General features: G+C 45.7%; 1 protein-coding gene across 3 annotated transcripts in view; it reads left to right on the top strand.

Moving 5' to 3' along the window:
- Positions 1 to 21927, top strand: part of MORC3 (MORC family CW-type zinc finger 3) — a 64622-nt gene extending 42695 nt beyond the window's left edge. For 2 of the 3 annotated variants that reach the window (XM_069945411.1, XM_069945413.1), the window contains 12 exons: positions 5655 to 5802; positions 7875 to 8006; positions 8337 to 8456; positions 8541 to 8638; positions 8855 to 8953; positions 9724 to 9846; positions 13900 to 13977; positions 14613 to 14634; positions 15546 to 15703; positions 17980 to 18730; positions 20378 to 20505; positions 21509 to 21927. In XM_069945411.1, coding sequence (XP_069801512.1) covers positions 5655 to 5802; positions 7875 to 8006; positions 8337 to 8456; positions 8541 to 8638; positions 8855 to 8953; positions 9724 to 9846; positions 13900 to 13977; positions 14613 to 14634; positions 15546 to 15703; positions 17980 to 18730; positions 20378 to 20505; positions 21509 to 21668 — 2017 coding nt within the window. In that variant the 3' untranslated portion in view covers positions 21669 to 21927. The remainder of the gene's footprint in view (positions 1 to 5654; positions 5803 to 7874; positions 8007 to 8336; positions 8457 to 8540; positions 8639 to 8854; positions 8954 to 9723; positions 9847 to 13899; positions 13978 to 14612; positions 14635 to 15545; positions 15704 to 17979; positions 18731 to 20377; positions 20506 to 21508) is intronic. The other variant, XM_069945412.1, reaches the window with a different exon arrangement.
- The last annotated feature ends 6058 nt before the right edge of the window (positions 21928 to 27985 follow it).

The following is a 27985-nucleotide window of genomic DNA, read 5'->3' as shown; positions in this document are numbered from 1 at the left end:
CTAAATCATGTGCAAAAAAAGAATTAGCATGTATCTGTTTCTATCTGTTTCTAGATCTGATAATAACCAAAGAATCTAGGTGACACATTCCCATTAATTTTTGTGTCAGTTCATTTAAAGGGCAAAAAGCATGAAACACAAATCAAGCAATTGCACCTTAAAAGGATATTGACAGTTTTACGGTGGTGTGTGTGTGTGTGTTTTTTTAATTTATTTATTTATTTTTTTCCTTCTTCTTTTGGCTGCTGTACTTGTGCATATCACCTTCACATATCGGTAGGTGGCTGTGCTGCCGCCTCTTACCTAGATCTGACAGCACACTGCACCTGGCCGCCCTCTGTCTGTTTCTGCTGTCAGCAGGGATGAGGCTCAGAGTGTGGGGGAGGGGTAAGCATCCGAGGAGGACAAATCACACAGGCATCAGAAGAGGAATTTTTAGGGGGGAGGATGAGATCATCACACAGGCCATGGGCAGTTGTAGAGCGACCACAGACTGCAGGGGGGAGTAGGTTACAAACTAGCAAACATCTCTTTGTGATCTGTACAGTAATGAAGGTGTTCTCATACAGGAGAGCTAGTGAAGGCAGCAGCATCCTGGAGACAGACATGGCATCTATTCTCTAGGAACTAGGAGTGGGCTGTATATTGGGGTGGGGGAGAATGAAAGAATGAAGATTGCAGCCTGAAACTTAATGCAAGTTTTTTTTTTTTTTTAAATCCATTTGTTTCTGTGTGAGATGTATTAATAATCTTTAATTTGCCGATCTGACTATACGTGGCCCTGTTGACAGCTGACCCCTCCTTTATACATAGGTGCTTGGCTCTGTCCCCTGGGTGAAGTGAGGAGGGATAAGTTGCTGTTAGATCCTTCTGTCAACGGCTTATTGCTCTGAGAACAGATGGATTGGGCAGTTGAAATCCAACATGGCTGATCCTTCTCTTCCCGGCATCATCTGTCAGGGGGCCCCTATACACATTAAACAGTCAGGTAGATAGCTGTAATGTGTATGGGGACCTTTACTTAAAGGGAACCAATCACGCTGAATATGCCCCTAATGATGAGGAAACCCAAACATAGCTTCCAAAACATACCCTCCGTGCCCTCCTTGTTTATGCCATAATCTTACATTTCTGAAGTCCTGTGCTGTATGGCAGTGCTTCTCAAACTTTTTCTACTGGAGCCTCACCCAACAGACCAAGGCAATGCCTGGGCCTCACCAGCTTGACCAAGAGGATGCCTGGGCCTCACCAGCTTGACCAAGAGGATGCCTGGGCCTCACCAGCTTGGCCAAGAGGATGCCTGGGCCTCACCAGCTTGGCCAAGAGGATGCCTGGGCCTCACCAGCTTGACCAAGAGGATGCCTGGGCCTCACCAGCTTGACCAAGAGGATGCCTGGGCCTCACCAGCTTGACCAAGAGCAGGGGCGGAACTACCGCCGTAGCGGCTGCTACGGGGCCCCGCCGCATCAGGGGGCCCGTGGCGCGGGCCCCCGGAGCTGACATAGTCTGCAGCACCCGGCGGCCGAGCAGGCCTCCCGGGTGTTGCAGCTGTTTGGGGTCCGGGGGTGTCCTGGTACCTGGGGGCAGCACTGGTAACGGACTCAGCATCCGCCCGGGCTAGTACCTCCGGGTCACGGAGCGTCTGTGCCGGAAGTACAGGCCGGGGGGCGGACTCTGAGCTCTCTGGTACCTGTGCTGCCGGAAATAGGACGGGACGCGCGAGGGGTCTCCCTTGTCATCCAGTCCTATCCCCGGCAGCACAGGTACCAAAGAGTTCAGAGTCCGCCCCCCGGCCTGTACTTCCGGCACAGACGCTCCGTGACCCGGAAGTACCAGCCCGGGCGGACGCTGACTACGGTACCAGTGCTGCTTTGGAATCCCCGGGACACCCCCCAGGAAGCCCCCTGGGGAGAAGCGGAGAAGACAGCCGACGGGGGAGTTAGGTGAGTTGTGTTGTTTTTTTTGATCTGCTTTGCAAAGGGGGATGATACATCTATGTATCATCTATGGGGATATACAGGGGGGTGGCATCTATGGGGGATAATACAGGGGGCCATCTATGGGGATATACAGGGGGGGTATCTATGGGGATATACAGGGGGGGGGCATCTATGGGGATATACAGAGGGGTGGCATCTATGGGGGATAATACAGGGGGCCATCTATGGGGGATATACAGGGGGGTGGCATCTTTGGGGGATAATACAGGGGGGGCATCTATGGGGGATAATACAGGGGGCCATCTATGGGGGATATACAGGGGGGGCATCTATGGGGATATACAGGGGGGTATCTATGGGGGATATACAGGGGGGGCATCTATGGGGATATACAGGGGGTGGCATCTATGGGGGATAATACAGGGGGCCATCTATGGGGGATATACAGGGGGGGCATCTATGGGGATATACAGGGGGGTATCTATGGGGGATATACAGGGGGGTATCTATGGGGGATATACAGGGGGGCATCTATGGGGATATACAGGGGGGTGGCATCTATGGGGATAATACAGGGGGCCATCTATGGGGGATATACAGGGGGGCATCTATGGGGATATACAGGGGGTGGCATCTATGGGGGATAATACAGGGGGCCATCTATGGGGGATATACAGGGGGGGCATCTATGGGGATATACAGGGGGGCATCTATGGGGGATATACAGGGGGGCATCTATGGGGATATACAGGGGGGTGGCATCTATGGGGATAATACAGGGGGCCATCTATGGGGGATATACAGGGGGGCATCTATGGGGATATACAGGGGGGTGGCATCTATGGGGATAATACAGGGGGCCATCTATGGGGGATAATACAGGGGGCCATCTATGGGGGATAATACAGGGGGGGCATCTTTGCGGGATAATACAGAGGGGGTGGCATCTATGGGGGATAATACAGGGGGGTGGCATCTATGGGGGATAATACAGGGGGGTGGCATCTATGGGGGATAATACAGGGGGGGCATCTATGGGGGATAATACAGGGGGTGGCATCTATGGGGAATAATACAGGGGGGGCATCTCTGGGGGATAATACAGGGGGGGCATCTATGGGGGATAATAAAGGGGGGCATCTATGGGGGATATTACAAGGGGCCATCTATAGGGGGATTATACAGGGGGCCATCTCTAGGGAGAGAACATAAGGGGCATCTATAGGGGGACAACATGAGGGGAATCTTTAAGGGGGGGGGCAACATGGGGGACCATCTATGAGGGGGATGGAAAGCACAGGGCGGTAATTTATAAGGGGCTAACACTGGGGCATCTGTAAGGGAGAATACACAGAGGGGCATATACTATAAGGGGCTCACATGGTAGCCCTAACACTAACTAAATGAGGGTGTAAAGGGGCCAATACAGATGTGCAGTGTGTATAGAGATGAGGATGGTGCCAGTATAAGGAGCCTAATATGTTTGTCTGGCAGATTCTGTGGATTCGTGGCTCGGAGAAGTTCTCATAATGGCCCAGGACAGATGGAGAAGAAAATGAAAAGGGAAGAACTCTGATCAGAGAAGACGTCCCCTGTGAGTCACCTGATATAACTGCACTGTAATGTATTTGGTGTACAGAACCTGTGTAGAGCTGAGTGTGTTGATGGCGTAGTGGTTGATCGATCGATCAAGGGGGGGGGGGGGGGTCCCAATCAAAAGTTTGCTATGGGGCCCAGCCATTTCTAGTTACGCCCCTGACCAAGAGGATGCCTGGGCCTCACCAGCTTGACCAAGAGGATGCCTGGGCCTCACCAGCTTGACCAAGAGGATGCCTGGGCCTCACCAGCTTGACCAAGAGGATGCCTGGGCCTCACCAGCTTGACCAAGAGGATGCCTGGGCCTCACCAGCTTGACCAAGAGGATGCCTGGGCCTCACCAGCTTGACCAAGAGGATGCCTGGGCCTCACCAGCTTGACCAAGAGGATGCCTGGGCCTCACCAGCTTGACCAAGAGGATGCCTGGGCCTCACCAGCTTGACCAAGAGGATGCCTGAGCCTCACCAGCTTGACCAAGAGGATGCCTGGGCCTCACCAGCTTGACCAAGAGGATGCCTGGGCCTCACCAGCTTGACCAAGAGGATGCCTGGGCCTCACCAGCTTGACCAAGAGGATGCCTGGGCCTCACCAGCTTGACCAAGAGGATGCCTGGGCCTCACCAGCTTGACCAAGAGGATGCCTGAGCCTCACCAGCTTGACCAAGAGGATGCCTGGGCCTCACCAGCTTGACCAAGAGGATGCCTGGGCCTCACCAGCTTGACCAAGAGGATGCCTGGGCCTCACCAGCTTGACCAAGAGGATGCCTGGGCCTCACCAGCTTGACCAAGAGGATGCCTGGGCCTCACCAGCTTGACCAAGAGGATGCCTGGGCCTCACCAGCTTGACCAAGAGGATGCCTGGGCCTCACCAGCTTGACCAAGAGGATGCCTGGGCCTCACCAGCTTGACCAAGAGGATGCCTGGGCCTCACCAGCTTGACCAAGAGGATGCCTGGGCCTCACCAGCTTGACCAAGAGGATGCCTGGGCCTCATCAGCTTGACCAAGAGGATGCCTGGGCCTCACCAGCTTGACCAAGAGGATGCCTGGGCCTCACCAGCTTGACCAAGAGGATGCCTGGGCCTCACCAGCTTGACCAAGAGGATGCCTGGGCCTCACCAGCTTGACCAAGAGGATGCCTGGGCCTCACCAGCTTGACCAAGAGGATGCCTGGGCCTCACCAGCTTGACCAAGAGGATGCCTGGGCCTCACCAGCTTGACCAAGAGGATGCCTGGGCCTCACCAGCTTGACCAAGAGGATGCCTGGGCCTCACCAGCTTGACAAAGAGGATGCCTGGGCCTCAACATATGTGGTGAAAGTCCTTTAAAAAGCTGAAAATAATGCTGGGGCTGCCTTTCACCCATCTCCCAAGCTCTATATACTAATAAATCAAGTACAAAATAAATTAATAATGTTGCTAAAATGGAGATTTTTGCAAACAGCAAAAGGCCTGAGCAGATCATAGTTACTTTTGTGAAAACTGACTCCCCAGCTGGGCCTCACCAACAACTAGGGGGCGCCTCACTGGTGAGGCCTGCCTCAGTTTGAGAAGCACTGCTGTATGGTAATTAGGTGTAAGTAGTCACAGTGGGAGTATGTAGTCACGGTCCTGGTCGGTTGTGAGCGCTGTACTCACGCCCAGAGGGGTGTGATTGAAAGACCTGCGCTCCGCTGACATCACCTGGGGCCTACGTTCCGCACCGCGGCGACATCTTTAGCACGGCACACAGTACGGCAGGACAAGACACTGATGTACTGCGCTTGCGCGGTGTGCTAAAGATGGCTCCACGCCACCGACGTGGAACGCAGGCCCCGGGTGACGTCAGCGAAGCGCCGGTCTTTCAATCATGCCCCTCTGGGCGTGATTACAGCGCTCGCTACCTCCCAGGACTGTGACTACATACATACTTCAGAAACGTAAGATTATGGCGTAAACACGGAGGGTACAAGGGTATGTTTGGGAGGTGTTCTGGGTAATGTACCATAACGTTTTCTTATCATTAGGGGCATGTTCAGCGTGATTGGTTGCCTTTAAGTTGTAAGATTTTTCTCTCCTCTTCTCTATAGACACAAAAAACTCTTCTGCCAATATTCTTCACTTTTACTTTTTCCCCATTTAGGGATAAAAACGGGCTTACAGAATTTGACTTCCATACAGATAAGTACGACATAAGAATTCCTGAGGAGTTTGATGGAACTTTCAGGAAGGGGTATAAGAAGCAAGAAAGGACCGATGTTGTAGCTCCTGACAGTGATTATTCTCTGAGGGTATGTATCTTTATCTTTGTAGGTGACGGCCACCATAATGCTATCACAAACCCCCCCCCCCCCTCTTACCATCTCTTTGCTCATTGCTGGCTTCCTTCCCCCCATACTGATAAGAGGGTCACACAGACATTTGCAGCTGCCCTCCCCCAGTGAAAATCCTGATAAGAGAGTCAGTAATGGATTCATGGAGCCCGCTGGGTCCACACTTGGTTTTACAAGCAGTATGAACCAATAATATTGCTGGTGTGGGAGCATTTATACAGCACCTGCAATGAAACAAATTCATAGTGTGCATCCTCAATACATTGAGCGATAGTTTACGGAGAAGCAACATTATTTCAGAGCATTTCAGAGCAATCACTGCTTACAGACAAGCTGGGACAAAAAGTCAGAGGTTGATTTTTCTGGCTGCTCCCCATCCTGCTGTGCCTGATGGATGGGATTCTCTATATGGGCGGGTTCACACTACGGAATTCTCGCGGACAATGTCTGCGGAATTCCGTCAGCTGTCCGCCCGCACGGGCACGCGCTTTTCCGCCGGCTCCATAGACACCATTCTATGGGCCGGCATATTCCGCGATCCGCTAAAAGAAGTGACATGACACTTCTTTCAGCGTATAGCGGAATACGCCGGCCCATAGAATGGTGTCTATGGGGCCGGCGGAAAGGCGCCCAGATGTGCGGGCGGACAGCTGACAGAATTCCACGGACTTTGTCCGCGAGAATTCCGTAGTGTGAACCCGCCCTATGTGTGTGTATGGGGGAGTGGGGGGGAGACCTGTCAGTCAAAGGAAGCAGGACAGGGAATAGCTGGAGGAGTCTACTTTCTGAGAAATCACAATGGTAAAGCAGAAAAGGCCCCTTCATATGTGATTATTGGCATTTATAGGATAATCGGCCGGTGTAAAGGGGCCTGCAATCAACTGATGAAAAAGAAAATGATTGTTCGATAATCAAATATATTGTGCAAGCATTTAAATCATTATTACTTACCCTTATGGGGTATGTGTGGCTAACAGTGGTTAAATTAAAAGCCAAGTGTACAACCCAGTGATGTCTACTGTGCAGGCTGAACAGCTGTGGGAAGCAGAGTTGAACTCAGTAGTGGATTACAAGAGGTCCTTTTTGGGCAGTAGCCCCGGGGCCCATGGCCACCCAATCAGACTTATACTTTCAGTGTTGTATTGTACCTGGCTACAGTTCTGCCATGATTTGCAAACAGATCGCTGATCTCAGGGATGTCACTGCCGGCTGCTAGCAAAAGCGCTCAGTGCATTGCCCCCTGGGAAACATGAATATGCAAAAGAGCCCGTGGAGCCTCATTGAAGAGTCTCAAAACAGGAGCCACCTCTTGTCTGGGTCCTTCCCGGAGGGATATCTGGCTAGTCCTGTCTTTTGAGACTCTTCAATGATGCTCCATGGGCTCTTCTTTTGCATATTCATGATTTGCAAACAATCGCTACTTTTTTTCCCCTCGATTTTGCACAAATCAGGGCAAATCATGACATTATCTATTCCAATCACCCACCGAGACCAGCCGCTCAGTCGATCACTGGCCACAGCCTGTCTCAATCAGTGATTGGCTGAGCCACTGGTGGCCTGTCAACTAGAAAGATCAGAGCAGAGCTGCAAACAGCGCGGAAAGCCTTAGAGGATGCCTGGGAACGCGGCAAGGTGAGTTAATAATTATTATTTTAAACTAAGTGCAAGGGCTGCATGGACATCACTAACGATGTCCGTGTAGCCCTTGCTGCCCGATAATCAGCCCGTGTAATAGCTCGGTAAACGAGCGCCTATCTAGCAGATCGGCACTCGTTTACTGTTTTATTATTGGGCCTTGTAATAGGAATAGGAATGCTATGCTTCATTGATCAGTCAAATTGGTGCCAGGAAGGCCACGAAAGGTAAGTATTACCCTCCGACAGCCCTAGCAACCCATTGGCACCCCCATTCTTTGATGCGGACCTGCTTAATGTATTGTTATAAGGGAGCCTGTTTTGCCCACATGAATCACCTTACCGATTCCCTTTAACAGTGTATAATCTTATATCTGTGTATTTTGTTCCTCACAGGCTTATTGCAGCATTTTGTATCTGAAGCCGCGGATGCAGATCATTATTCGAGGCCAAAAAGTCCAAACGCAACTCGTTTCCAAGAACCTTGCGCATATAGAAAAGGATGTCTACAGACCTAAGTCCATATCTGTATCCTTATAATTGATCAACTTCTTCAGGAGACTTCTACACATGCTCAGCTATAGCTTCACACAAGTATGTTTTATTTTACTCCTTCCCTTACATTAGTTGCCACATTCTTAGTAGCACAAAGTGGTAAGTCCAGTGAAAGGCACCATCAGCAGTGGGTGCTGGTTATAATGCTCTAGTGTAGGGATGGGGGGAACCTTTGGTCCTCCGGCTGTGCCCATCGTGCCTGTACAGATCACGGCAGCGGATCTAATTCGGAAACAGGCGGAATTTACTAACTGAGTTTCTGATCCACTATGTAAGAGTTGTATTCTCCTTAACGTTATATAGCATAAACCTGTAAAAATCACTTTTGGTTACAATTGTCGGAATAAAGAGCACTACGGCATAATGATGTACCACAAGAACAGGCTGATAAAGGCCTACATGAGAGTCGGCTGTCAGCTGAAGGTGAGTCCTGCCTGTGATAGTCTTAAGGGTTGTATTGCCGGAGGGTTCAGTGACTCATCTTGATACCATGATACTCTCTTGCAGGCTAACAACATGGGCGTTGGTGTGGTCGGTGTTATTGAATGTAACTATCTGAAGCCCACACATAACAAGCAGGACTTTGACTATACAAATGACTATAGGTAAGAATTGATTATATGATATCAAATACTTTATGTACCTAATCTTTTATCTATTGTGTTGCAATGATGACATTTTATTAAGGAAATTTAAAAATTGTACACCCCTCATGGCCGTAGAGCATGTGTCATTGGTTTGCATAGAGAAGTTACAAGCCATCTTTTTCATGTACTAAAATTTTCCATTATGTGCTGTAAACTTATATTCATCTTTTCTAGGCTCACGCTGACGGCAGTAGGAGAAAAACTGAACGATTACTGGAATGAAATGAAACTCACTAAAAATACATTGTCAAGTATACCGGTAGAAGATGAGCAGTAAGTGAGAGTATTTAGTAAAGTGAAGAGGAGAAATGTGGAAACTTCTGTCTGACCCCCTCATACCAGGCATATGAGACAGTGGGAACTTACTGTATACTGTTATAATTGAGTCCAGATGGGGAGAGAAGTGCTCATCTGAGTGCTTCTCCTGGCTCTTTGTATCAACTAGTGCGATCCCCCAACAAATCAAATCTTTGGACATTAATGCTAGAATCATCAAGACCTTTTAAAAACTGATGGACGGTTCTCAGGATAGGTCATCAGTGTTATATAGGTGGAATCTTACCCCCTGGACCACTAAGTATCAGCTGAATAAAGTCTCATACAAGTAATCCAGCCTCTTTACTATTTGTATGTGCCTGGTTTCACCTTACTATTCATAGCAGCATCACTTTACAACATGTACTTTAGCCCTCCATGCCTGGACAGCTAAAGCTTTGACTGTCCAGGCATGATGGGAATTGCGGTGTTGCTGCAGTTTTCCCCATCCCTGCTTTACATTGCCCAGTTCAATTAAATGGATTACTCCAATACTGTACACCGCTGTTGGTAATAGTATGTCTATTCCAGGTATGAGCAGAGGTAAACCTCAAAGTGTCTGCAGCTGATCAGAGTAGGGGTAAGGGTCCCTGGAGTTTGGGTCCCTGCCAGTCTAATACTGGTGGCCTTTCCAAAAATTCCATGTTGTTAATCATCCTTAGTTGGCTACAAAGATAATGGCACAAACATCCCAGAAATACTCAGTGATACTTTCTTTTACAATTTAGAAAACGACCCGATCAGACCTGGGCCCAATGTGATTCTTGTCTAAAATGGAGAAAACTTCCAGACGGCATGGGGAAGCTTCCATCAAAGTGGTTCTGTAATATGAACCCAGACCCACAGTTCAGGTAACACCGCTCGTCCCTAGGTTACATAGTTAATACGGTTGAAAAAAGACACATGTCCATCAAGTTCAACCAAGGAGGGGATGGATACAGGGAAGGGGGAGGGGTGATAGGTTCTATACATATGCATTTATATTATTTTGCTCTAAGAACTTGTCTAGCCCTGTTTTGAAGCCCTCTACTGTTTTTGTTGTGACCAGATCCTGTGGTAGACTGTTCCACAGATTCACAGTTCTCATGGTAAAGAAGGCTTGTCGCCTCCGAAGGTTGAACCTTTTTTTCTCCAGGCGGAGGCAGTGCCCCCTTGTCCTTTGTGGGGGTTTTACCTGGAACATCTTTTCCCCATATTTCTTATAGGGGCCATTTATATATTTAACTAAATTAATCATATCTCCCCTTAAACGTCTCTTCTCCAGACTAAACAAATGTAATTCTTTTAATCTCTCCTCATAACTAAGATGCTCCATCCCCCTTATTAGTTTAGTTGCCCGTCTTTGTACCCTCTCCAGCTCAAGAACATCCTTTTTATGAATCGGGTTCCAAAACTGGACGGCATACTCCAGATGAGGCCGCACCAAAGCTTTATAAAGCGGTAATATTATATCCCTGTCCCGAGAGTCCATGCCTGTTTTAATGCATGACAATATCCTGCTGGCCTTAGAAGCCACTGACTGACATTGTGTGCTGTTCTGTAGTCTATTATCTACAAGTACACCCAGATCCTTCTCCATCAGCGACTCTCCCAGAGTAACTCCCCCCAGGACATATGATGCATGTGGGTTATTAGTACCCAGGTGCATAACTTTACATTTATCCACATTGAACCTCATTTGCCAAGTGGACGCCCAAACACTCAGTGTCTAAGTCATCCTGTAACATCTTCACATCCTCCATAGACTGTACTGTACTACAAAGCTTGGTGTCATCTGCAAAGATAGAAACATTGCTGTTAATTCCATTCTCAATATCATGAATAAACAAGTTAAACAGAAGGAGGCCCAGTACTGACCCTTGGGGTACACCACTTATTACCGGGGACCATTCGGAGTAGGAATCATTGACCACCACTCTTTGGGTACAATTATTAAGCCAGTTTTCAATCCAGTTACACATTAAACTTTCCAGACCGATAGACTTTCTTATCCATCAGACGTCCATGAGGAACTGTGTCAAACGCTTTTGCAAAATCCAGGTACACGATATCCACAGCCGCACCCCCATCCAGGCTTCTACTCACCTCTAGATAGAAACATATTAGGTTGGTTTGACAGCTTCTGTCCTTAGTAAAACCATGCTGGTTATCACCTATAATACTATTAGCCACTACATATTCCTGGATGCAGTCCCTTATAAGCCCCTCAAATAGTTTCCCCACAATGGATGTTAAGCTTACGGGTCTATAGTTACCTGGGGAAGTTTGAGAGCCCTTTTTGAAGATCGGCATTACATTTGCCTTACGCCAGTCCCTCGGCACAATACCAGTAAGCAAAGAATCACGGAATATTTCATACAAGGGTAGAGAAATTACAGAACTGAGTTCGCTAAGAATCAATCAGGCCCTGGAGCTTTGGTTACATTGAGTTTATTTAATTTATCTTGGACCATATCTATAGTAAACCAGTTCAGTACATTACATGTGTTAGCAGCACTGGCCCCACCCACCTCAGTACTGGCCCCACCCACCACAGTTCCATCCTCTTCTTTTGTATGTACAGAACTGAAGAAGCCATTAAGTAACTCAGCTTTCTCATGATCCCCAGTTAGTAACTCCCCGTCACCATTATTTAGGGGTTCTACATGCTCTGACCTTGGTTTTTTTGCATTAATATATTTGAAGACTTTTGGGGGGTTTCTTTTGCTTTCTATAGCTACCTGCCTTTCATTGTGATTTTTTTTGCTGCTTTTATTACATTTTTACAGGTTTTGTTGACTTCTTTGTAATGTTTAAAGCCTATAGCTGACCCCTCTGATTTTGTATTTTTTGAATGCCCCTTTTTTCTCATTTATAGCCCTTCTAACCTCGGTTGTAAGCCATGTGGGATTTGATTTTAACAGTTTATATTTGTTACCCATAGGAATATATTTTACAGTAGAGTTATTTAATGTGGATTTGAAGATTTCCGATTTATTAGCTGTATCCGTATGTGACAGCAGCGGCTCCCAGTCTATGCCCTGAAGTTCTGCCCTTAACCCAGGAAAATTGGCCCTTTTTTAAAATTAAGTTTTTGCCCTACCAACATGTTTTTCTTTTCTACACTTTAAGATAAAAGTCACTATATTGTGGTCACTATTACCCAGGTCACAAAAACCAGATCCAACAAGGCATCACTTCTAGTTGGCTCCTCCACAAACTGGCCCAGAAAATTATCCTGCAGGAGGTTAAGAAATTCCCTCCCCTTTGTGGTTTTAGCTGAACCGTGACCCCAATCTATATCTGGGTAGTTGAGGACCCCATTACCACTACTTTCCCCTCCGGGCAGCCCGCTCTATTTGTCTATTCAGCTGACCATCTATCCCCTCAGTAATGTTGGGGGGTCTATAGATTACACTAAGAATAATTTTTTCACTCTTTACCTCTTTCTGTAGTTCTACCCACAATGCTTCCACATCATCACAGTCATCGCCCACTATTGCATCTTATACACTTACTTTAATATCATTTCTGACATACAGACATACTCCTCCTCCCTTCTGCCCACCTGGTCCCTTCTGAACAACGCAAATCCCTGAATATTGACAGCCCAGTCATGTGAGGAGTCCAGCCATGTCTTAGTTACACCAACCACATCAATGGACTCCTCCAGAACCAAGGCCTCCAGCTCCCCCATCTTGCTGGCTAGATTTCTGGCATTAGTAACCATACACTTTATATTACCATTGAGTTTAACCGCTTCATTATAAGAAATAGGATTTATTACAGTGCTGTGGCTACAATCATCCCCACTGCTCATCTACAACATATGGATCTCCCTATCCACTGCTCTTATCCCCCCCCCCCCCCCCCCCCCCCCATAGGACCCTTCTCCTCCCACCTCCCACCTCTCTAACCTATCCGCCTATTACAGAGAATACAACCTTGGAGGTCCTTCCCTTCAACTTAGCACCTAGTTCTCTAAAATTATTTTTAATAGACCTCCACCTACCTTGTATCCTGTCACTGGTTCCCACATGGACCATGACAGCTGGGTCATTCCCAGCCCCCCCCAAGTAATTTATCCACCCTTTCCACCACATGCCGAACCCTGGCACCAGGGAGACAGCAAACCATTCAGTTGAGGCGGTCTTGACGACAAATTATTCTATCCATCTTCCTGATTATAGAATCTCCTACAACCACTAGCTGTCTAGGCCTACCTACAATACCATCCCGCCCACTACTAGTTGGACTGTTCCTCCGGCTGTTAGGGAGAACAGGATCCACTAAAGCTGCCATTTCTGACACTGATACCCTTGCATCATCACCTAACTTGGCAGTTTTGCTTGGGCATATAGTAGAAGTGGCCTTCCTTTTCTTGGATCCCTTTCTGGTCCCTTTAACTACATTAACCCAGCTACTTACTTGGGCCTTCTGCTCTATATCACCCTCCATCTCTACCCCACTAACCTCCTGCTCATTGAGCCGAAGTTCCCTCTCAAGGTGGTGAATTTCCCTCAGTGTTGCAATATGCTTCTCCAGATCTCTAACTCGAGCTTCTAGATGGGCAACATGCTCACATCTGTCACAGCGGTACTCACCCTGGAACACCTGCTCCAGTTGTGCGTACATGCGGCAGACTGCGCACTGAATGAAACCTTCCATTTCACTAGCCATCATCCCCAGTGCAAAAAAACTGTGAAAAAGAAAGAGATTCAGCACTTACCAAAACTTACCAGAACCAGTAACTCCTTCTTTTAACTCCTCTTTCAACTCCACTTATACCAACCACTTGTCAGCAAACCACAGCAGTGAGCAAGCACACACACTGAGCACTGAGCTTGATTTAAGCACCTGAGATAGTGTATTTCATTGTGACACCTCAGAATCAGAGTAAATTATTGTTGTCTTACCCAAAACAGAGACTGCAGCGTTCCTGAGGAACCAGAGGATGATGATGAAATCACTCACTCAACGTACGAGAAGACGCACAAGAAAAGGCACGTGCCAGATTATTAACCCTTAGCGACCCAACCCTTGCATTTTTCTTTTTTACCTTTTTAGAGCAATAACTCTTGTTTTTCCATTTATTGAGTAATATGGGGCTTGTAGTTACATCCTTAATTTTACCATAAATATATTTATATTATATTATTTTTATATATATATCTTATGCATTCTCCTCCAAGGGGACTCATTATAAATCATGTGATTGCTTACTTACAATAATGCACTACTACTGTGGGGGTGCTGGTCTGGCACCTGCCATTACCATTTTATATGCCACGATTTAAGAGGTTGGTCTGATCCTGTCAGCTGCAATATACAGTCGACCCTTCCTGAGCCTAGTCCACATGCAGTGACAGCCTAGCCTCTGTAATGACACATATGACATGTCACTTAGTGGTTGTTCCTTACAGATTAGGTCAGGAAATACACAGAGCTTGAGATAATTCAGCACATAAAGGAAATAAATAGAAACATAAGAGATTCCACCATCATGTTAACATCTTATTAGTTTATTGAGATTCTAGATGATCTTTGTCCTGTATGTCACCTATGAGAGTAAAGAAATTTCTCTTTTTTTTGTTTTGTGCGTATATACTATAATATATCTTATTCTATTCCTTTACAGGAGAAGTGAAGGGGCATCACAGGTATCTATGCTTTTTGTAAAATAATAAGTGTAAATTGTATTGAAATACTTATTTAGTGTTAAAGGGTTACCCAGGATTAGAAAGGAAGTTGCCTTCTTGTAAAAAGAGCCACACTTGTCTGCAGGTTGTGTGTGGCATTACAACTGCTTCATTTATTCAATAGAACTGAGTTGCAACATCGCTCACAAACAGAGGTGGCAAGGTTTCTGAATGAAGTTTTCTGTCATGGATAACCCCTTTAAAGTGATGCTATCACCCCCTATTTGCATTTTGTCTGCTCTCCACTTGTGTAAAGGGTAAATGTTACAGCTTTCATTACTTATTTTATATCACACCTCATGGTGCTTGTTCTGGTAAAAAGTCGTTTTTTATCACCTGTGGATTGGTATATGTGGGCGGGCCTCGCGGCCTATGTGCCATATCGCTTCGCCCCTAGCGCCACTTAGCCCCGCCCCATCCACGACGTCTTCGTCACATGGGCCCCACCCCCTCAGCAGCCATTGGAAGGGTCAGCCTAAAGCTTTAGGCCCCACCCCCCTAGATTGTCCCACACCAATGGCCTCTGATGGGGCGGGGCCTATGCGGTGATAGGGGCGGGGCTAAGTGGCGCTAGAGGCGGAGCGATGTGGCACATAGGCCGCGAGGCCCCACCCACATATAACAATCCACAGGTGATAGAAACGACTTTCTACCAGAACAAGTACCATGAGGTGTGATATAAAATAAGAAATGAAAGCTGTAACATTTACTTTTTACATCTGTGGAGAACAGGCAAAATGCAAATAGGGGGTGACAGTGTCACTTTAAGTAACTGACCTAGTGAGTAAAGGATTTCTGGTTTGAAGATTATTCTATGCCGATAGTGATATACATGACTAATTGTTGTTTTCTTCCATTCTGTTTTGGCCCAGGTCTTTCCTAAGCCCACAATTCTGTTCAATCCTCCAAGTAAAGAAATTCAGACAGCTCTAAATATTGTTCAGAACAACTATAGAACTACATCCACCGTAAACTCTTCTCCTCTGGTGACAGGCGAGACCTCTGTACAGCCAGGCACACCCACTAACCGGTAAGGGCCTCACCTTGGATAGGTACAAGAGTTACTAGACAAGAAACGTTAAAAATAACGTATTCAGCTTCACACCGAGCCACAATCAAGCATCCCAGTCCTATAGATGTCGCTGTCCTCTTCAGAGCTTTTACAATTTTTAAAGAGAAGTCTCTAAAGCTTAGATCAGTGCGGCCATAGGAGGGTAGCTGCAGGGTACATCACCGGTGGTTATGTGATTTTCCTGGCTATCTAGGGTGCTCTGGGATGGGTATTAGTTGAAAACATTTTTATGGAGCACTAGGAAGGTTATAGGGTAATACTTGGGTCTTTTGAAGTTTCAAGGCGCTTATGGTTTAAAGAGGTTATTCAGGGTTAGAAAAAAACAGGGCTTTTTTTCTAGTTTTTTTTCTGGTTTTGTTGGGGGGGAAAGGAAAGCAGATTATGTTTTTTTTTTTTTTTTTTTTTTTTTTTGTTTTTTTTTAATCCTATTTAACCCCTTTAATACTTCTGGAGTATTTAATATTCCTGGAGTAAGGTTAATGTGTCCCTAAAAACGTGGGGTGCTTATCAGGGCTGTGGAGTCTGGAGTCGTGGAGTTGGAGCTAGTTTTGGCTGGAGTCGGGGAAAAAATTTACTGACTCCCACCCCAGCTTTAAAAAAATCTTTAAAAAATTTTGAATTAAGTTTTGATATGGATTTTTATAGGTTTTGCTCATCAATCTATTTTATGAGCAACATCCTAATGACACTGGCCCCATTAGATAAGGGTGGTCGGGGTAAAGTTGTCGGTCAATATTTGGCAGTTTGTTTCTGAGCTGGAAGGTGAGTGTGTGGTGTGGTGTGGTGTGGTGTGGTGTGTGTGTGTGTGTGTGTGTGTGTGTGTGTGTGTGTGTGTGTGCGTGTGCGCGCGTGCGAGATCTGTGCTGTTCCCTTCCTGGATGACTGTTTATGAGCCGTAGTGTAATATGAAGATATCCTGTGTAATATAGTGGAGGAGGAGGAGACATAAGTAGTGTAGCAGTAACCTCTGTCCTCAATGTGGTGTTTTCTCTCTGGGAGAAGATTGCGTGTTTTTCTTCAGTGTTCTATGGCTGCAGCTGTGTGTGTGTTTGCTATGGCTACAGCAGTATGTGTGTGTTTATGCTATTGCTGCAGTAGGCAGTGTGTGCGCTTTGACGTGCCCCCACAGGGACCCCTCTATATCACTGTGTGACCCCCCCCCCCCCCCCCTGTATATCACTATGGCTGACCTCCATATTACAGGGATCTGGCATTGTTAGCAGTGTCTCTGTGTGTATGGTGAATATTAGTTGGAAACATAGAAGGTTGCCAGCAGAAAAGACCACCTGCTCCATCTAGTCTAGTTGTGAGTAGTTCAGGACATGGAGGCTGGAGACTGGCTGCATCCACTGCACACACAGGAGAATCTGCTTTATATCTTTCCTTATTCCCTCAGAAGTCACCCCAGGATCATGTAGGACATTAGGGAGCAGCTGCTGAGCCAGTGTGATAACTCCCCTGGTTTCTGAAGGAGCAGGAGTCTTGAGTTGGAGTCTGTCCTGATAAAATTCAGGAGTCTTGAGTCTGAGCTGTGGCTTACCGACTCCACAGCCCTGGTGCTTATGTGAACATACATGTATCCCTATATATCTAGGGGGGGCTCATTGGTTATTACTTATATCCCTGAAGTTCTAAGGGTTGCTTATAGGTTATAATATTTATATTCCTTAAGTTCTAAGGGGGGATTATAGGTTAATACTTGTGTCCCTGGAGGTCTTGGGGTCATACTTATTCATATCCCTTAAGGTCTACAGTGGTTATGGAGTTAATACGTGTATATTTTGTACTTTTTAACACAAGTACTCAAGACTCCCATAAATACAAGTATTAATCATAGACCTCCAGAAATGTTAATATTACCCAGTAAGCCCCCTAGACCTCCAGGGACATGGGTGTTAACCAGAAAACACTGCAGACATCCATGCAGGTATACAATTATTAAACCATAAGCCCCCTGGACCTCCAGGGATACAATGATCAACCTGTAAGCCCCTATCTCTCCAGAGATAGCATTATCCTATAAGCCACCCTATAGACGCACGCGCACACACACACGGCAGTACATATTAATCCATAAGCATCCTGTATATGGGGAGAGTTCACATGTCACATTGTAGTAACCTCCTGTTAATGTTCCCCTGGAGTGCAAATTCCTCTCTCTTTATTTCATATCCATTTAGTTTTGTTCTCAATCTACTATAAATTCTAAATACTTTTGTTGATTTTACCTTTAGGCTGAAACGGTTACTTCCGATGGAAACGTCTCCAGTGCCTGGTAAAAAGCCGCAGGTTACTGTAACTGAGACCATAGAGCTTCCAGATGGAGATGATGATGATGAGGTGGATGATGGAGATGTGATCATCATTGAGGATGTCAGCACACCTAAGCCTAAGAATGACAAAGGTGACCCTCACAACGGTACCGGTCCCAGCCCTGTCCCCATGGAAAGCTTAAATGGTGAAACTTCAGGCATACAGTATATGTCAGCAGCTGCCGCTACACAGACCGAGGTCCGAGCAATAACTGTTAAAAAGGAAGAAGACGATTCCTATGCCGACATGCAAGGGCACCAGGAGGTGCCGAGTCAGCAAGTCTACATTAACTGCAATGGCACAATGTCGCACACCCATCAGAACCAAGCAAGCGATGATATAGAGTACTATAAACAGCGGTGTGAGGTGCTGAGCAGTAAACTCAGGCTGTTAGAGGAAACCAGAGGCCAACAAGTGAAAATAGAGACTTCTCACCAACACACACAGACTGTTCCCAGTCCCGGGGACCTGAATTCAAAGTATGATCAGGCCTTGAAGGAGATCAGCCGGCTGAATCTAGTGTGCAAGAAACTGCAGGAGCTGAAAGCAGAGCCCAGCTCTTCTACTGAAGTCAACAGCACAAGTGACATGGACGATATGGTGATACAACTTGACGACATTTTCCGGAAGTTTGATTCCTGTTCTGCAGAAAGGGATCAGTGCAAAACGGAGGTATAGAGCCTAGAGGCATAACTTAGGGCAGCCATAGACCACCTAGGCCACCCTGTTTATCTGTCATCCTCTGAGGGATAAAGGGGTTATCCAGGTTAAGAAAAAGATAGATCTGGTTATCCCAGGCAGGTTTACATTCACTTACTGTAGATTTACCTACCACATCTGCTGGAAGTGTGTTCCAAGGATCTACTACTCTTTTAGTAAAGTCATGTTATCACCCCTGGTGGCGTAGGGTGGGGTGATTTATTTCCAGCATCTTGTATGGTTCATATCTTATACATAGTTTCCAGTCCTTTTCTCAGCTGTCACAGGAAGCTGCACCAGGTTCTCTCAGAAGTACCTACAACCCAGTTTCCTGCCCACAGATCACTACTGCACTGTTCACTCTATACATGGGCAGAGAGATTCATGAGTACTAAGGAAGGAGGCAAGGAGTACTGCAATTTCATTGCTTTTATATATTAGATTGTGGTTAATCACTAAATAATAAACATTAAAAAGTTATGCAACTTTGTAATGTGTGTTATGTAAGTGAATGGCCCCCTTCCCCATGTCCCCCCACCCCCGGAAGTGTGGTGCAGTATACTCACCAGATTCCATACAAAAGAAAAAAGAATTTCCAGCACTCACCGGTCCATGAAGCAGGGACAAGCTTTATTTCATTTTCATAAGGGGCGGGCAGAGGTATAAAGGGGGTGCAGACTGCTCTGCAGCGCAGTCTGCACCCCCTGTATACCTCTGCCCGCCTCTCATGAAAATTAAATAAAGCTTGTCCCTGCTTCATGGATCGGTGAGTGCTGGAAATTCTTTTTTTCTTTTGTATTGCATTGGATGGACTCCACTCGTTTGCTTGCACCCTGGTATCTTGCTGGACACCTTTTTGTGTTCTTTTCATCCTCCATACCAAGGACTATTTTCTAGTGGTACGGGTGATCTGTATCTACAATCAGTCATACTCACCAGATTACTGTCGACCCCGGCTGCCATCTTGGGTCGAAGGCTGGCCTGACCCCTCCAGCCGGCCCTCATGCCGGCCCCCCTCTGCCACGTCATCAGCTGCTCAGCCGTGACTGGCTGAGCATAACTGTGCTCATCCAATCTGGGCTGAGCATCTGATGACGCAGCAGAGGGGGGATGGCTGGAGGGCTTCAGCCGGCCTCCCGAAGATGATGTCGTTCGGCCCAAGATGGCGGCTGGGGTCGACAGTAATCTGGTGAGTATACTGCACCACACTTCCGGGGGTGGGGGGACACGAGGAAGGGGGCCATTCACTTACATAACACACATTACGAAGTTGTATAACTTTGTAATGTGTGTAATTTAGTGAATAATTTTTAAACGCCGCACTACCCCTTTAAAGTTCTCATGCATCTCTGTGTATCATAAAGGCAGTCTGTTGTATAGCATAGGACCTTTATATGTTCCCTGAAGTCACTGTGATTGGATGGCTGCCCCTTCTTTAGCACCATTCCTCTGTTCTCTAACCACCAGGGATCTAAATAGGCACCATAAATGATTTCCTCTAAAGGTCGCAATAGTTAGTGTCCCATCTCTATACTGAAACAACACAACCATATTCCATATACTTTACATATACTGTTCTCTGGTGGTTACATAACTCCTCTTCTGACATTGCTCTTCCAGATTGAGCAGCTACAGCAGGAGAAGAAGAAGCTGCAGTCCCAGAATGACCAGCTCAGAAGGGAACTACAGCAACTAAAGGAAGCTGCTAACGGGAACAACACCTCCACCAGCGTACTCGGACAGGAAAGGTATAGTAGTCACTATGTTCTACATGTCCCGGCATGATAAATCACTATTGTCCTATAACATTTGCATCTTGTAGAGCTTAAAGGGGTTATCCAGGATTAGAAAGAACACAGCTAATTTCTTGCAAGAACAGCACCACCCCTTTCCTCAGATTGTGTGAGGTATTGCAATTCAGCTCCATTTACTTTGATGAAACTGAGCTGCAAAACCCCTACATTCAAACTGAGGACAGGACAGGTAATGTTTCTGGAATAAAGTGGCTGTGTTTTAACAGGGATTTTTGTTTTAAAGTGATGGTGACTTATGCTCTTTCCTGATCGGTAGGTGTCCAGCCACCCCACCAATCATGAGAATGAAGGGGCTGCAGCACTGGTGGTAAATCTGTCAGCTGCATTTCACATACCAAACTGCTGACCCTGTAAGGTTAAGGAGGCACACAGTAGCTTTCGTATATCCTGCACAAACAGCGCCACCCAGTTGCATCTGGTATTTCAACTTGGTCCCATTCAAAGGGACCTCACAGTCATTTAAATCCTTACTTGTGCCCTCTCAGTCCACCTAGACACAGACTGCTAGGCTGTATCATCCCATGCTTACTGTACAGTCATGTCATTGGGGAACTGTTGTCTCGAAAATCCCCTTTGAGAGTGCATTCACATGTGCAGGATCTGCTGCAGATTATATGCTGCTTCATCATTTAGTTACATTGAAATCTGCAGCAGTTCTTTCTGTGAACGGACCTTTAAGGGTGCGTTCACACCTACAGGATCTGCAGCAGATCCGCAGCAGATTTGATGGTGCAGATTTGATGCTGTGTTCAGTTAATTAAATGAAATCAGCTGCGGATCCAGTAAGTGTGAATGTACCCAAAGGGTAAAGGGTAATCTGCAGCATCAAATCTGCTGCAGATCTGCTGCGGATCCTGTAGGTGTGAACGCATCCTAAAGCAACATTTGTTTTCCTTGCATAGACTGCTTTACATATCTTACTCTTCTGTCTTTACAGAACTAAGTTACGGACTCTAAGGATTCACGTGGCTCAGTTACTCACCACCTTGATGCCGGAGCTGGACTTGGAGCAGGTAGACTATGATGTGGACGTAATCGATGAGATCTTGAACCAAGTTCTGGAGCAGGCAGAGAAGCAAGTGAATGGCCATGAGTAACTGAAGCACACAATACAGAGAGTGTGTTACCCAGACTGTGCCAACAAAACTTTATTTAAGTCTTACGATGAATCAGATGGCATCTGGCCGGCGTTCTGGACTCCTGCAGCGGACGGCTCTGTGGATACCACATATAATAATAATATTCTGCCCTTTTGGTTTTTCTTTGCAAGAGAAGATTTATACACAAGGCAGATACCTCACTTTTATACAGATTTTACTAAATAAATAATAACCTGCTGTATTTTTCATACGTAAATTGCCAAATGAAGAAACAGTGAATGATAATATTTTAAGATAACATGGATTTTTTTTTTTTTGTATTGCTTTCTTTGTTTCATATGGAAGAGGTTGGTTTTAATTTTTTTTTTTTTTTTAGTTGTTTGTAATTTTCCTGTAGCGCTGTTTTAGCAGCTGGAAAGCCTCAGCCTGTGCCCTGTAATGCAGGCTTTGCTATTAGCCTTGGCAGCTGCCCCTTTAGTGCACAGATGTCAAACTCGCAGTCCCTCAGCTGTTGCAAAATTACAATTCCCATCATGCTTGTCCAGGCATGATGGGACTTGTAGTTTTTCAACAGCTGGAATCCTGTGAGTTTAGAATATGATCCCATAGATGGGGCCTATGGAATATCCACTAGTTGTGACTGTAACCCTAAGTTTCTGTGCCTCATCTTGACAGATGGGGTGCTGACGTATTGGTACAAGTTATTCTAAACTCCAAACGACACATTAGACACTTCCATTTGGATATTGATAGGTGTCTGAGATCAGTGTTAAAGGGAATCTGTCAGCACCTGGGGCCCTACTTAAGCCGCTGACAGTGTGCTGTAGCTGGTAGTACCCTAGTGAGCATGGTGACTTTTGGTAATTTTGTCCGTGCAGCGGATTATGCACAATCCTACTGTAATGAAGTGTCAAAGTGTTGTTTGTGCCGCACTATGGCCGCCTCACCACTTCCTCCTCCTCCCTCTTCTTTATAAATAATCAAAGCTGCCCGGCCTCCAGCTCGCTTAGCTGTCAGCCAGTATCTGTGATTGCAGATCAGTCTATAGGCAGTTTATGTCTTGAAACAAACGCTCAGCTATAGCTGAATCTCTGAATCCAATTATGTTGGAGCTGTGGTCTAGGGGTGTCTCATCTGTCTAGAGAACTGCCAGTAGTTCATTCCTTGGTTCAAATCCCCTGATGGAAATGAAATATAGGTCTTTATTATTTTTTTTTTTTCATTATTGTATAATTTATGAGGCTGTGTTCACACACAGTATTTTTGACCAGTATTTTGCAACCAAAACCAGGAGTGTATTGAAAACACAGGCTATGGTTACACACTGTTGAAATTGAGTGGATGGTGGTGGTACAGGACTGTGACCCATACCGCAAAAAATAAATAAATAAATAGAAGAGGCCCTAGTGCGGACTGAAATTCCTTTACGGACATGCCAATTGAGCCCTATGGGATCTGTTTTTTTGCGGATACAGTCTGAAAAAAATATGGAACAGCAATCTGCAAAGTGATTAGATTATTAACCACACTTTTTAATTTTTGTGGATCAGCAAAAAAATACAGATGGAAATTCGTGGATTGCTACAAAAAAAAAAAAAAAATGCGGAGTGAAAATATACTGACATGTGAATAGACCCTTCCCCCTTGACCACAGCTCCAATATATTTGAGGTCAGAGGTTCAGACATAAACTGCCTACAGAGGACTGATCTGCAATCAGAGATGCTGGCTGACAGCTGAACGAGCAGGAGGCCGGGCAGCACTGATTATTCATGGAGAGGAGGGAGGAGAAAGGATTGGTGAGGTGTGTCAGAGTGCGGCGCAAACAACTCCTCTTTGACGCTTCATCACAGTAGGATTGTGCATAAACCACTGCACGGAAGGTACCATGCTTACAAGGGGACTGCCAGATACAGTACACTGTCAGCACCTCAGGTAGGGCTCGGGCTGATCAGGCAGTTGAAAATATGAATTGTCTAATCCTTATCACCTGACTAGTGTCCAGCGAACTTATCAGAATGTTTGGGTGTGGCAATGCTCTCTGAACGTGAACACTCATCATTTGATTCCATGTTTTCCTTGCAGCACTTGGGCAGCATTCAACTTCTGCATCTGAGCAGAATCAAATGATGAGCGTTTGTTTGTGTTTAGATAACGAACCCAAACAGTTTTGACCGGTTCGCTTAACACTACTTCTGATGTCAGCTGTCAGGGGAGGATCAGGAGGCCTCCATATGAATTAGATCAGTGGTGTCAAACTCATAGTTTTGCAACAGCTGGGGGACTGACCCTCATTTAAACATTCAGTTTCTCGTGAGACATTCCTTTTAATTAATTAATGTGGTGGCTGATCAAAGGTCACATGACCCAACTTCTGTAATTCAGTGTATGTGTGTATGCAGCAGAGCATGGATGAAACAGATTACACTGCAACCATGGGCAAAAAAAAGATGTTTTGGCAAGAGACTACAACCAAGATCCCAGCTTTTATTTTTCATGCTTACATCCTCTCCGTTAGATAAATACAGCACATATTACTTTTCCTGTATGTATATAAGGATGCATAGAAGAATTCTAATAAGCCAGCTCCTAACTATGCAAATGTGTTAATAATATGTATTTATTGCCGTACGTGCGCTGACAGAGAAGGAAATGGTAGCTCTAGAACTGTGACCACCACCCTGGGGCTTGCTAGTTGTTACAAAACTACTTCCCATTGGGGCATGATTGGAGTTGTAGTTCTGCAACAACTGGAGGGTCACAGGTTGGTGACGGTATTTCTATAACATAGGTCTCCAAACTGTGGCCCTCCAGCTGTTGCGAAACCACAACTCCCATCATGCCTGGACAGCTAAAGCTTTGGATTTGGCTGTCCAGGCATGATGGGAAATGTAGTTTTGCAACAGATGGAGGGCCGCAGTTTGGAGACCCATGCTCTATAATATAGCATATACTACCATCTCTGGTCATCTCCTTGTAGTCCTCTGTCTGGAAGAGTGACATGACCACTATTAGTAAAGCAGCCAATAACCTGCAGCCTCTGGCACCTACCTGTGCTGTAAAACTACAGTTCCCATCATGCTTGGACAGCCAAAGCTAGTTCTCATACACCTAAAAGCTATTAAAGCTAAAACTGTCCAGGCATGATGGGAATTGTAGTTTTGCAACAGCTGGAGGTCCACAAGTTTGACACTCTGTATAAAGCATGTTCACAAAGCCTGTACCTCAGTGTTACACCCCTTCAGTTCTTACAGTAGAGTGTTTTATCCTGCCACCCTTTTCTCTGGCTGTCTCTGGTATTGCAGGTCAGTGAGGAGTGGTCAGCAGCCATATCTTTGCACAAATTTTCCGTCTGTGTATGAGCATAGAAACAGTGCCACTCTTTTGTCTAGTATTGCATTTCAGCCATATGTAATTAAATGGCTGCAATGGCGCAGCCAGCCTATGAACAAGAATGGCGCTGTTTCTCGGTCGTCTCTTACAACAATCCCCCCCCCCCCCCCCTGTTTTCATACACATCTAGACCCGGCACACACTCTTCAGCAGGTTACTTTCTCCAATAATTTCTCTTCCTTTCGCACAGACTGGAGATGGCCCGGCCCCCTGTATGATCCGCCAATGATAACTTTAGCCTTGTACATAGGTGTAATTTTTTTTATTTTGTATCTTGTTCCTAATCCTTGCAGTGTTTGATTTCCTTCATGGACAGATATCATGGATAATAAGATTGTCAGACATTTCTTTTCATGCTATTTATATTTCTGGGCTGTTTTTATTTTCCATTTTCAATTTTTTATTAAAATGTATGTTTTATTTGCTGCTTCCTAGGTGTTTATTATAGCAAATATACCACCGAGTCATGTGACACCTCTGCAGAGTCTGGAGGAGGGTGGGGCATAGACATCTACAGTCAGTTCTTTATATCAATGTATACTGCACCCTGCCTGCCATATTCATCAATATATTATACCCTGCTTTCATCTGCATCTGTATACTGCCATTGGAAAGAAAGGATATGCAAAACAACTCTCATAGAAACAGAAGATTGTCAGCAGAAAAAGACCACTAGGTCCATCTAGTCTGCCCTTTTAGTATTTCCCTTCATAATATAATAGGATAGGTTTACATTCTGTTATTGTAGATTTACCAACAACATCTGCTGGAAGTTTGGTCCAAGCATCTACTACTCTTTTGGTAAAGTAATATTTAATATTATAGTAATATTCCTCCAGACTATACAGATTCAAATCCTCAAGTCTTTCCTGATATGGTTTATGCCTCACACCCTCCACCATTTTTGTAGCCCGTCTTTGGACCCGTTCTGTTTTATCAACATCCCTTTGTAGATGAGGTCTACAGAACTGGACACAGTATTCCAGATGTGGCCTCACTAGAGCTCTATACAGCGGGATCACAATCTCCCTCTTCCTACTGGTTATACCTCTAGCTATACACCCCAGCATACGATTTGCTTTCCCCACCGCCTGGTTGCACTGGTGACTGATTTGAGGCTGTCAGAAACCACCAACCCTAAATCCTTCTCTTCTGAAGTCTTTGCCAACACAGTACTGCCGATGTGATACTTGGATAGAGGATTCCTCCTCCCCAAGTGCATTATATTACATTTGGAAAAATTAAGCTGCAGTTTCCATTGTTTGGACCACTTATCTAGCAAAGCTAAATCCTTTTCCATATTACTGACACCTCCAGGAATATCAACCCTATTGCACACTTTTGTGTCGTCATCAAACCTCCTCCTATATCACTATCCTTACCTACCAAACCTCCTGTCACTATCCTTACCTACCAAACCTTCTCCTATGCCACTATCCTTACCTACCAAACCTTCTCCTATGTCACTATCCTTACCTACCAAACCTTCTCCTGTCACTAACCTTACCTACCAACCCTTCTCCTATGTCACTATCCTTACCTACCAAACCTTCTCCTATGTCACTATCCTTACCTACCAAACCTCCTGTCACTATCCTTACCTACCAAACCTTCTCCTATGCCACTATCCTTACCTACCAAACCTTCTCCTATGTCACTATCCTTACCTACCAAACCTCCTGTCACTATCCTTACCTACCAAACCTTCTCCTGTCACTATCCTTACCTACCAACACTTCTCCTATGTCACTATCCTTACCTACCAAACCTTCTCCTGTCACTATCCTTACCTACCAAACCTTCTCCTATGTCACTATCCTTACCTACCAAACCTTCTCCTATGTCACTATCCTTACCTACCAAACCTTCTCCTATGTCACTATCCTTCCCTACCAAACCTTCTCCTGTCACTATCCTTACCTACCAAACCTTCTCCTATGTCACTATCCTTACCTACCAAACCTTCTCCTATGCCACTAACATTACCTACCAAACCTTCTCCTATGCCACTATCTTTACCTACCAAACCTTCTCCTATGCCACTATCCTTACCTACCAAACCTTCTCCTATGTCACTATCCTTACCTACCAAACCTTCTCCTATGCCACTAACATTACCTACCAAACCTTCTCCTATGTCACTATCTTTACCTACCAAACCTTCTCCCATGTCACTATCCTTACCTACCAAACCTTCTCCAATGTCACTATCCTTACCTACCAAACCTTCTCCTATGTCACTATCACAGATCCGAGTTTTTTAGGAATCGTGGGATGGGCACCATCTGGACCCATCGCCTTATTTAACTTTATACGGACAAGTTCCTCTGCAACTTCAGCCTCTGAAAATACTGGAGCTGAACCCATATAGCTGGAGGCAATACTGTGTCCAACCATCCTGTGATTGTGAAGGCCGCCTTCTGAAAACACTGAACAAAAGTAACTATTTAAATAGTCAGCGACCGCCTTGTCTCGATAAACCTATTCTCCCCCTTACTTATTTTAGTAATGCTGCAGCTATTCTTCTTTTTCCTGTCTCATGCCACTTTTTGAAAGTAGCTTTCCCTTTAAGTCAGTATCTCAAGCCAGAAGAGACCACCTATCCTTAGAGAGGGCTATTGCCCCTGGTCAGTACAGAGCAGGGTGCTGTCTGGTTAGTGAGAAGCTTGTTGTTGCCATAGTCTTTATGACACTCTCCTCAATGAGATACTTCACCTAAGCAAGTGACAGTGGTGTAGTATTTGAGTTGGCCACTAGGTCGGTGCTCCAGGATTTGCAGAGAGAAGTCCAGCAATGAAAAGAACTACTGCATGTACCAAGCTGAGTTAGGCCTCATATACATCCTGCAAATATGGACCGCATACGCATGGTAATCCATACGCCAGACGTATTTTTCATGGACCCATTGACGTCTACGGGCAC

The sequence above is a fragment of the Dendropsophus ebraccatus genome, chromosome 11 (genome assembly GCF_027789765.1).
Source record: "Dendropsophus ebraccatus isolate aDenEbr1 chromosome 11, aDenEbr1.pat, whole genome shotgun sequence".
Classification (NCBI taxonomy): domain Eukaryota; kingdom Metazoa; phylum Chordata; class Amphibia; order Anura; family Hylidae; genus Dendropsophus; species Dendropsophus ebraccatus.
The sequence above is the reverse complement of the archived record's forward strand: the minus strand, read 5'-3'. Positions and strand labels throughout refer to the sequence as shown.